The 10,690-nt window shown below is 42.9% G+C and overlaps 1 protein-coding gene across 3 annotated transcripts in view; it reads right to left on the reverse strand.

Moving 5' to 3' along the window:
• The window catches only part of LOC123983388 (interferon-induced protein with tetratricopeptide repeats 5-like), a 23,342-nt gene that overhangs the window by 11,115 nt on the left and 1,537 nt on the right, over nucleotides 1-10,690 (reverse strand). The window contains exons 2-10 of one of the 3 annotated variants that reach the window (XM_046069640.1): nucleotides 9,251-9,418; nucleotides 8,216-8,405; nucleotides 7,868-8,059; nucleotides 7,417-7,644; nucleotides 6,164-6,305; nucleotides 5,948-6,071; nucleotides 5,694-5,835; nucleotides 5,410-5,457; nucleotides 2,283-3,827 (exon numbers count right to left, since the gene is read on the reverse strand). The exons of 1 other annotated variant lie outside the window; for it this stretch is intronic. In XM_046069640.1, coding sequence (XP_045925596.1) covers nucleotides 3,708-3,827; nucleotides 5,410-5,457; nucleotides 5,694-5,835; nucleotides 5,948-6,071; nucleotides 6,164-6,305; nucleotides 7,417-7,644; nucleotides 7,868-8,059; nucleotides 8,216-8,405; nucleotides 9,251-9,418 — 1,354 coding nt within the window. In that variant the 3' untranslated portion in view covers nucleotides 2,283-3,707. Of the gene's footprint in view, nucleotides 1-2,282; nucleotides 3,828-5,409; nucleotides 5,458-5,693; nucleotides 5,836-5,947; nucleotides 6,072-6,163; nucleotides 6,306-7,416; nucleotides 7,645-7,867; nucleotides 8,060-8,215; nucleotides 8,406-9,250; nucleotides 9,422-10,690 lie in introns of those variants that run through there. One more of the 3 variants, XM_046069639.1, reaches the window with a different exon arrangement.

A 10,690-nucleotide genomic window follows, 5' to 3' on the forward strand; every position in this document is an offset into this window, starting at 1 on the left:
AACTATAGACCTATATCTAACCTTCCATTTCTCTCTAAGGTTCTGGAGAAAGCAGTTGCTAAACAGCTGTGTGACTTTCTACAGAGCAATAGTTTATTTGAGGATTTTCAGTCAGGATTTAGAGCTCATCATAGCACAGAGACAGCACTGGTGAAAATTACTAACGACCTCCTTATTGCATCAGACAAAGGACTTGTCTCTGTACTGGTTTTATTAGATCTTAGTGCTGCATTTGATACCATTGACCATCAGATCCTATTGCAGAGACTGGAATATTTCATTGGCATTAAAGGAACCGCTCTAAGCTGGTTTAAGTCCTATTTATCAGATCGATTTCAGTTTGTACATCATAACGATGACTCCTCCATGCACGCCAAAGTTAGTCATTGAGTTCCTCAAGGATCTGTCCTCAGACCAATCCTCTTCACTTTATATATGCTTCCTTTAGGCAATATTATCAGGAAACATTCCATAAGCTTTCATTGTTATGCAGATGATACTCAGTTATATCTAATCGATCAAACCAGATGAAACTCATCAGTTAGCTAAACTTCAAATGTGCCTTCAGGATGTTAAAACCTGGATGATCTGTAATTTTCTAATGTTAAACTCAGATAAAACTGAAGTTATTGTTCTGGGGCCTAAGCACCTCCGTGACGCATTATCTAAAGATATAGTTTCCCTTGATGGCATCGCCCTGGCCTCCAGCACCACTGTGAGGAATCTTGGAGTTATCTTTGATTTTGAATTCTCACATTAAGCAAATTTCAAGGACCGCCTTTTCACCTACATAATATTGTGAAAATCAGGAACATCCTGTCTAAAAATGATGCAGAAAAACTAGTCCATGCATTTGTTACTTCTAGGCTGGATTACTGCAATTCCTTATTATCAGGCTGCTCGAAAAAGTCCATTAAGACTCTTCAGCTGATCCAGAATGCGGCAGCTCGTGTTCTGACAGGAACCAGGAAAAGAGATCACATTTCTCCTGTTTAAGCTTCTCTGCATTGGCTTCCAGTAAAATCCAGAATAGAATTTAAAATCATTCTTCTTACCTACAAAGCTCTTAATGGTCAGGCACCATCTTATCTTAAAGAGCTCATAGTACCTTACTACCCCACCAGAGCACTGCGCTCCCAGAATGCACCTGTGGTTCCTAGAGTCTCCAAAAGTAGACTAGGAGCTCCTCTCCTGTGGAACCAGGTTCCAGTTTGGGTTCAGGAGCACATTTAAGAGTAGGCTTAAGACTTTCCTCTTTGATAAAGCTTATAGTTAGGGCTGGCTGAGGTGAGTCCTGAACCATCCCTTAGTTATGCTGCTATAGGCCTAGACTGCCGGGGGATTTCCCATGATGCACTGAGCTCCTCTCTCCTCTACTTTCTCTCCCTCTGTTTGCAACCTCATCCCATTATTGCATGTTACTAACACAACTTCTCCCCTTTCTGGTAGTCTTGTGCTTTCTCGTCCCTCTCCTCTCTCCTCCTATCACTTCCTGCAGGTTTTCTGGCTCTGGAGCTGTGGAGTCTGGATCTGTGGTTGCGGGTCACCTGCTGCCCCCGTGTTCCTGCTCGACACCCTCTGCTGCAACAACTATTGTTACTAGTCCTATTGTTATTATAATCATTACGACTGTTACCATTAACACTACTATAAATATCTGTACCATTTTTCATTTAGTCTATAGCAACATCACCTTTACTGTCTGTACCTCTGTGTGGATGTTGTGTAGGCTGCCTCCCTCCTCTCTCTCCTTCACCCTAACAGGTGGAGGCAGATGGCCGCCCACCCTGAGTCATGGTTCTGCTCGAGGTTTCTGCCTCTTAAAAGTTTTTCCTTGCCTCTGTCGCCTAATGCAGCTCTTGGTGGGAACTGTTGGGCTTCTGTAAATAACAGAGTACGGTCTAGACCTGTTCTTTTATGAAAAGCGCAGTGAGATAACTGTTGTGATTTGGCGCTGTATAAATAAAATTTAATTGAACTGAAATGAAGGGTAATTTCTGCAGGTTCCTCCTTTGGTCTGATCTTCCTCTCTCTGGTTGTTGGTCTTTATCGGTACTGAAGATGCTCCAGTGGGGAAGGACGCCTACTCGATGTGGGTTCAAACCTCGGTTCAACCATCTGAGTTACGTGATAAATGTGTCTGTGCTCAAAGCCAAAACAAAAAAAAAGTTCAAAACTGACTGAAATCTTGTTTCCCGTCTCACTTTATTTTTTAATCTAATGATAGAATATATAATAGTACAACAGTCTCAGGGGACATTTTACTCTTCCTCTAATGTTCTGTAGTCATCTTACTGTATTGAGGTCCAGGTCATTCTCTTCATAGACAATATTCATCATCAGGGAACGAAATTAAAATTTTCAGTGCTACAGTCTCAACAAGAACAGATACAATAAAAAAAAATATAACAGTAAAGTGCAACTTTGCTCCTGACAGCTGACTGTCTAAACTCACCAACTCGAGAGCTCAGGAAATTGGAAATGTGTCTGAACAAAGTGCAGAAGCTGTTTCTCTGATTTTTTTGTATTGATGTTTATTTGACAGGGCCAATGCATATATATGAACTGTAACAGATAAATCTTAAAGCTAATTCCCATCTGCCTTCCTTGAGCAGGTGCCAGTAGTGTGCAAGATATTAAGAAAAATAATTAAATCCAAACCTTACATTTCATAAATATATAAATAAAAGCCAACCAAATCAAACCACATACAGCAAACTAAAAACAGACTCAAATATACCAAACCTCCCAAAACAATAAGAAATTCCTAGATAAAAACACAACAACAATCTCATGTCAATACAAGAAATTAACCATGCACACAGTATCAATACTGGCGATGACGATAGAAGTGCCCAGAAAAGACAAACCTTCTGAAAATCAAATGAAATCTTTCAAAACAACATCAAATCATCCTGATAAACAACAGAAGCAGAAACAAAGCTGAAGCTTTTCCTACTCTCCCCTCTTATCTTGCTCCTATTTTCTGTCTACTTTGGTCGTGTGGAAACTTCTTTCGACCACCTGCCTGCTGTTCTCCTGAAACCATCAAAATGGAATTAATCAACTGGTCACTCAGCGCTATTGACAAGATTTTCACCCACGTGCTTCACCAGGTGAGCCGAACTCTCCCAGTGGAACATTCGCTGCAGGCTACGCTCGCGACTCGTGGGAGACCGGCAAGCGGTTTGTTTGGATGTTTTCTGTGGAGGACATTGTAGATTTGTGGATAATTGGAATTTTGTTAGTGGGCTTCCTGATTATCGGGCTTGGAATCTCCCAATATTGTAAAATTGGTAAGACAGCCGCCAGTAAATTTACCCAAAAGCTGTCTGGGGGAACTTAAAGAGTGCTTAAATGGGGTGAACCAAAAGCTGAAGGTTTTAAATCAAAGGGCTGATCAGAACGGTGAACTGTTTCGTAACATCTCAGACCGGTCTGTTGAAGCGCAGAGGAGGACTGACACCATCGGGGCGCAGTCTGGTGAGCTGCTGAGTGTAACCACAGGTCTGACAATGAAATTAGAAGACATGTCGAAATCACTACATGAACTGGATGCACGTATGACACTGAGGATGAGAGCGCTTGAAGGACACTGATCCGGATAAATGTTACAGAATCATCACTAAATTGGATTAAAAATCATTGTCTTAGCTCACAGAGCAGACAGGTACTGGAAGTTGTTTTCATCGTAGTGCAGAGCTTTCTCAGAAATCCTCAGCTTTCTTCTGGTCGCCTTCAGCTTTGGCCACCAGACCCAACAGACCGTAAGCCTGGGCGTCGTTCTCATCGACTGAGAGGCGCCGCTCTGCGATCATCTTCAGCCTCTAAAGTAAAAGGAGAAACATGTGAAGATGAATTTATGTCTATTCAATATTACATACTGCTGTCAAATGGGTAAAAGCGTAGTGACATACAGTCACGTTTTAATTTTAAGAAATGTCAGTTTGTCGTGTGGAGGCAGGTAGTAGGACCCAAATGCAGGATACGAGAGCCGGCAGGTACAGTTCAGAGAATTTAGTGCAACAAAAAGCAAGCACACTTACAGACTGAGTGGCTGAAAGTCCAAAACAAAGGTTGTCCAACAGAAAACCAAAATCCAAAACAAGCAGGGAGACACGACGAGTGAGGCTGACAACAGGAGAACACACTACAATGCTGGGTGGCAATAAACAATGACCCAACAAAGACAAGACAGAAACACCAGGTATATATACACACAGGGACTAACGAGCAGGGCGGGAGCGACACAGGTGACAGACATGAGGCTAACGAGGCACAGGCAGGGAGAGAGAGCAGGGGAAAACAGAGACAGACATGCAGACGAATCACTGGGGTAACAGACCTGACAAGGGTTACCAAACACTAGACGACAGACAAAACAGAACCCCAAAACCCAACAGACCAAAATACCAGATAATACCGCTGACTAAACACAAAAGTACAAAACACGGCATGGCAGACAGGCAGAGTATGACAAGAAACTTTCATTGACTTCTGGGTTTTGATTATGGGCCAATGGGAACCTGTCAGGAGCATATTTTTTAAAGTGAATTCAGAGTTTTTTAAGTTTTTTTCCAGAAGTAACTCAATTCAATTTGTTCTCAGCTTTGAAATTACAGCAAATCTATTTTGCTTTGGATTCTATTTGACTCAAGTGTTGTTTTGAAGAAGAATCCAACAATGTGCGGGAAGATCTGGCCCAGTTGCAGGTTCTTTCTCCGATAACCTGTAACCTTTTAACCTTTCATCATCCAGGAGAGTCCTGAGTTTCTGTGCTCAGTAACACTAAGGAGAAACATTAAAGTCCATTAAAGAAACATTTGACATGAGAATAAAGAATGAGGAAAAGAACCAGCAGCTCGTCTCACTGAGCTCTATTCAGGTGTACAATGTTGGCTTCTTCTCACTGGCTGAGCAAGTATGTCTTCATTTTACTGCCCTGCCCTTCAGTGGTGAATTGAACAGCCTAAACAAACAGAAAGGGCGCTCCCTAAAACTAATTACAATACATAACCTGTTTATTAGGCCGTTTGTTGCTGAGTTTATTTGTACAGAACATTTCAGCAATGAGGTAATTCAAAGTGCTTTACATAAAACATAAAAGCAAAAGATATTGAAATACTATTTTTAAATAAAGTTAAACCGAAAACAAAAACAGGATAAAACAGGACAGTGAAAGTTACAGTGCAGTGTAAGTTTTTAATGATGATGAACCTTAATGAGTAAATAAAGCAAACGCTCATTACAGCAAGGCCTGGTTATTGGAGCCACTCTCTGTAAACCCAGAGTCCTGACCAGACCTTCCACGTTGATTTAAACTATCCAATAAACACGCAACACTTTCACCATTTTCAAAACCTTTGTTATGAACAACTGCATCAGCAGTCCTGATAACCTGATGCTCACCATCACACACTGTTTCCACTCCGATGTGTTCGGTGTTAAATGCAGACCCTGTTGAGTGAATAAAACAGAGGGTAGATCAGTATGGTAGAGGGAAACTGCCAGTTTAACATTGTGATATTAATCTTTTCTAAAGTCTGTTTTTCCAAAAGTTTTCTTTTCTTAATAAACTTGTATCAATAATTTTGTTTAGTAGTTCAGATCAGTTAGATCTGGATCTAGGGGAGCTTATTCAGTATAGTGTTGATTATTCTGTGTATTAGACACACATGCAGACTTAGACCCACCTTGATGTAGTGAGGGATCGCTTTAGCTTCCTGTTTGGTGTGATAGAGCTGAAAGTTTGCATAGTTCAGATGGAATACTTGACAAATCATTTTGTCTGTCTTTGAAAAATTCTGCAATCCCTGTTGGAACAGCTCCTCAGCCCTGAGAGACAAAGAGTTGATGATGATAAATTAGTTTAAACTAAAACAGACCAAGAACAGAAAGTCCACAAACAAAAAGACAGAACATCACTGTAGCAGCGTAAATAAAGTACCTGCTGAAATTTTTTTCCTCTCCGTGCAGCAGTGCCAGATCAGCAATTGCAAGGACAAATGAAGGCTTTATCTTAACAGCTTCTTCCAGGTGTTGAATACGCAGATCCTTCCACTGCTTCACCTCTATTGTAATGCGGCAGAACACAGTTTAGTTTAGATTTGTGCTTATTATGAGATTTCCAAGGACTTTTAGACCTTCGTATTTGTTTGTAGACCTTGTTTGTTGAAGGGCTTGCTGTTCTTGCTTGCTTGCTGCTTTTTCTTGTAGCACATAGCCAGCTGGTGGTGGATGAAAGCCGACTGGTTGGTCCTCTCCAGCGCTTGCTTCAGCAGTTCAATAGACCGTTGATCCTCCCCCTGGAACATGGACGCTTGCGTTTAGTTCATTTTTTAGATCAGAAACAAAAGAAGAAGCATACTTCGTCCATCCATCCATCAGATCATTCAAACTGGACAGAGTTAAGTCGTCGAGTTAAAGGCAGCTAGCATGCTGATCTGCCCACTTCTGAAAGCGCCCCAATGGGCACTCTGATACAAAATGTCAGATGGTTGCACCTCTCAGCCTCCCCAGAAAAGCTTATGCTAGGGTGCTTTGACCAACTGTCACTTAAAGGAGATCTATTATGCTTTTCCACATTTTATGACTTATCTACAATGCTATAATGTTGGATGTTAAGCATGGCCAAAGTTTCAAAAAATTTGGTTAAAGTATTTAAAAGAAATCCCTGTGAGCGAAAACCTCAGATTTCCTCCTGTTCTGAACGCTCGGTTTTCAACTGCTTTTTCTGGGCTATGACACACGGAGCCAGACTGGAGCTGCTGTTCCATATATGGTCATGTGCTCCCACAGCAACGCTCAGTCTGCCTGTTCCGCCCAGCAACAACAACAGCCTGGTAACATGCTTCAGGTCTTGACCAATCAGAAGACAGTGGGCTTTGAGAGGGGGGCCTTAAAGAGACAGGAGCATCTACAGATTGTTTCAGACAGAGGCTGAAATGAAGCCCTACATGAAGAGACAGTATAAGAAAATAAAATATTTTATTGAATTTGAATCATGCAAAGCTGCCATACAGGAGTCACAGGAAAAGCAGTATAATAGGTCTCCTTTAAGGGTGGTGATCCATCCAGTCAAAATATCCTTTCAGGCTTAACGAAGGCTTATGCCACTTGTCCAGTTTGTTTGACCAGACTGATCACACAGTTCAGCGTACTGTCTCCCGCTTGGGGAGGTGGGCCCGGGCATGGTTCGATTGGACTTGGATGGTACGCATCTAGTGTGATATCTAACCATGGTGGGCTTGGATCGTTATCGGTGTAATGTAAGCGCAGGCCAGCGGGGGGATGGGGAGGTGGACACGGTACAAGGTTTCAATTCAAAAAGGTCCAAATGAAGTGGGTCAGCATCTGATCAGGATAGTTCTGGACCCTGAAGGGATTCTTATTCTTCAGCGAGTAATTCAGACCTACCTGAATGCGAAGATATTTGGCTATGTAGCGCATTGCATGAGGGTTGTCAGGATCCTTCTCCAGCGCTCTCTCTACCAGGGCTTCAGCCTCTTGGTGCTTCTTGTGGGCGGTCAGCTTCAGAGCCAGCATCGACAGCAGAACACCATCATCAGGGTTGATCTCCAGGGCTCGCCGAAGCTGTTTGATGGCCGGTGACTCCTCATCTTCCTGGGATGTTTCTAAATCACTCTGCAAATGAGAATCTGTTTTAAATCCCTGGGCTACAAATCTGCCATCAGCTTCCAATTCAAAGAGAACATTAGTCAGTAACACTTCTTGGCAACATGCTGACATTTAATTATCGGATTGAATAATCAAATCACTGATTGGTCTCTTAATGCAATGTACCTGTTTGGTGTAGACAAGAGCAATATGGCTTTAATTTAGTTTACTTGTTTATAAGGAAACTGACCGGTTCTGTGCGGTAGAGGGCAATAGCGTAGCCAGCGTTCCACTCGCTGTCATCAGGCTGCAGCTCTAACGCTTTACAGAAACAGTCAATAGCTTTGGGGTAGTAAGATTTAGCAAACGTAAAGTAGGTCCAAGCTTTTTCTCCATATACCTCTGGGTGGAGAACTGTGGAGGAACCAGTTGGATACTTCACCTGTAAAGAGGAGGAGTGGTGGGCGGAGAAAGAACTTGGTTGAGGAAAATGTGTAACTTGATTAGTGACTCTGATCATGTGTGAGTTTGCTGATAAAAGTTCCTCACAGAGCATTAAACCATTTTCAGTCTGTCCTAAAGCAGTGTGTATCCATACCAGGATGTCGTCCACCCTCTGGCAGTAACTATGTGACTGTGTGTAGTCTCCTGTGTGGTATTTCAGCCAGGCCTGGTCTCCGTACGTCACGATGAGCCGCCGCTCACTCTCCTCACCGTAACACTCCCTGGTCTTCTCCTCTGATTGGTTGAGAAGTGACATCGCCTCCTGTTGTCGACCCTGAAGATACCTGAGGAGAGACAGGCTGTTGTGAGATGTTTGAAGAAACTTGGTTTGTATATTTTACTGTTTTTAAACTTTGATCAAGCTGCAGATTTTCAGACTGAAAGCAGCTCTGTTAGTCACTGAGGGCACAGTGTTTCAGGAAAGGGAAGATTATTTCTGAGCTGATTTCTGGACGTTTATTCAGGTTGGACATCAGAGATCATGATGTCCTCAGGAAGAGGAAGTCACACGGAATGATTCAACATGTGTATCATGTCTGAGAGTTAAGATCTGACTGAGTTCTGACTCTGAGAAGGAGGACAGAGGTTTCTGACTCAGATTCACCTCCTGCAGTACCCCCACCTCCTCCTGTAATGTTAATACTTTCTGTAGGAGCAATGGGTCTGGTTTTTAGGCAAAGTTTCAGCGCTCCTGTTGTCACGCAAACCATTACTATTATGTCTTACAGGCAACAACCTTATCGCTGGCTATAGGTCAGCTACGGCAGATTGTGCTTCTGATGTTTCAAACACACATTAATCTCTTCCAACTCTCGCTCTACATGATATACTGTGCCAACTAATGTAAATGCTCTGTACACCCTTTCCAGTCTTCCAACCACTCAAAGCACTTTTACACTACATCACATTCCCTCATTCATACACTGAGCCTAAGTGCTCAAACCAAAACTCGCAATCATACACCGATGGAACAGACATCAGGGGCAATAATCAGTATCTCGCCCAAGGAGACTTTGACATGGGGATATGAGAAGTCGGGATTGAATCTCCAATCTTCTGATTAGCGGTAACAAGATCTACCTCCTGACCCACAGAAGAATGTATTTCACTGTGAGACGCCTTATTGTACCTGACATAAGCCAAGAAGCTGTAGGACAAAGCCACTGCACTCTGCTGTCCCAGCTGAAGGTCTATCTGTTCCTGTAGTCGAATGCTGAGGTTTTCCAGGTCCATGTCCTCCTCCTTCAGATCCCAGGTGAAGCGACTCTGCAGCTGCTGCAGTCTGGAGTGAAGAGAGCTGCAAGAAACACAGAGGGAGTCCGAGAGGGAAGGCTGCTTACTGTCCGTCCGTGAAGACACATTCAAGTACATACAGATTTGGACACCTTGGACCTTCCTTCATGTGAGCGTTATTAACTCTAGGCTCTGGCTCTTGAACATCAGGGATTGAGATCTACAGTGCTTCCATCCAGCACTGTAGCTCCCAGAGGTCTGGGCCTCAGTGACCTTTACCAAAAGGATTCTTGTAGCCTAGGTGACATCATTAGGTGGTATCCCTGTGGATATTAAGTCCTGCTTCAGCTGTAACACGAGCAATGAGCGAGTCAAACTCTATCTCGACTGTAAAGATGCCCGAGTGTACCTATAGAGACGACGTCACTATGGAGAGAGGGAGAGTCTTCTGCTTATCAATTCCTACCTCATGAACATAATGATACCTGCACAGTTTGCATCCTTGGTACTCTGTTCCTTCAAAGTGTTGTCTTGCAGTGTACAAATGTTGTTGTTTATGTTTGTGTGTATCTGTACGCAGAAGTTTGTTGTTGTGTAGTCAGATTCCTTGCATGCGAACACAGACCTGATTCTGATTCTGATAAGACTGTAGGTGGTTTTGGTTTTTGGTGTTAGTGTTTTCTTTTTGGACGGTCCCTGTTTCATTCCCTGCCTCTGTGTTCTGGTTCTGTGTTTGATCATTTCTTCCATCTTCTCTGCTGAATTCTGTTGCCTTCATCCTTGTGTATCGTCACGGGCTTCCTGTTTTATTTTGTATTGTCCCTGTCTGGTGTTTTTGTCTGCCCTGATTCCCAGTGTTTCTCACCTGTGGTTAATTGTTAACCTGCTTGTGCGGACTGTTCTGCCTGAACTGTTGTTTGGACTGTGACAACCTGAACTGCCTGTCAGCCTGGGCCCTGATTCAGAAAGCAGGCTTAACAAACTCTGAGCTCTGAGCTGGGAAACTTCGAGTGTTCGGTTCCAGAGCAGCTGATCAGAATCAGTTCAGTCAGCTCTGAGTGTGTTTAACCTGATGAAAGCGTGCGTGGGGATGAAAAAAAGCCTCATCAAATGAGCTCCGACACTACGATTCACCATGGCAACGGGTAAATAAAGAGCCTCCATTTTAATCGAGTTGAGCTAGAAATACGAACGCTGCCAACACGATCCATGACGCCTTAAAGGAAGGATCAATAACTTTACAATATAAAATTTTCAGCTAGTCCGCTCGTTCATCACTAACCAGACCTTAATGACTTATAAAGTGCTGGAATTCTCCTATTGGCCTAAAAGGCTA

This window comes from Micropterus dolomieu, linkage group LG14 (assembly GCF_021292245.1).
Source record: "Micropterus dolomieu isolate WLL.071019.BEF.003 ecotype Adirondacks linkage group LG14, ASM2129224v1, whole genome shotgun sequence".
In the NCBI taxonomy this organism is placed as follows: domain Eukaryota; kingdom Metazoa; phylum Chordata; class Actinopteri; order Centrarchiformes; family Centrarchidae; genus Micropterus; species Micropterus dolomieu.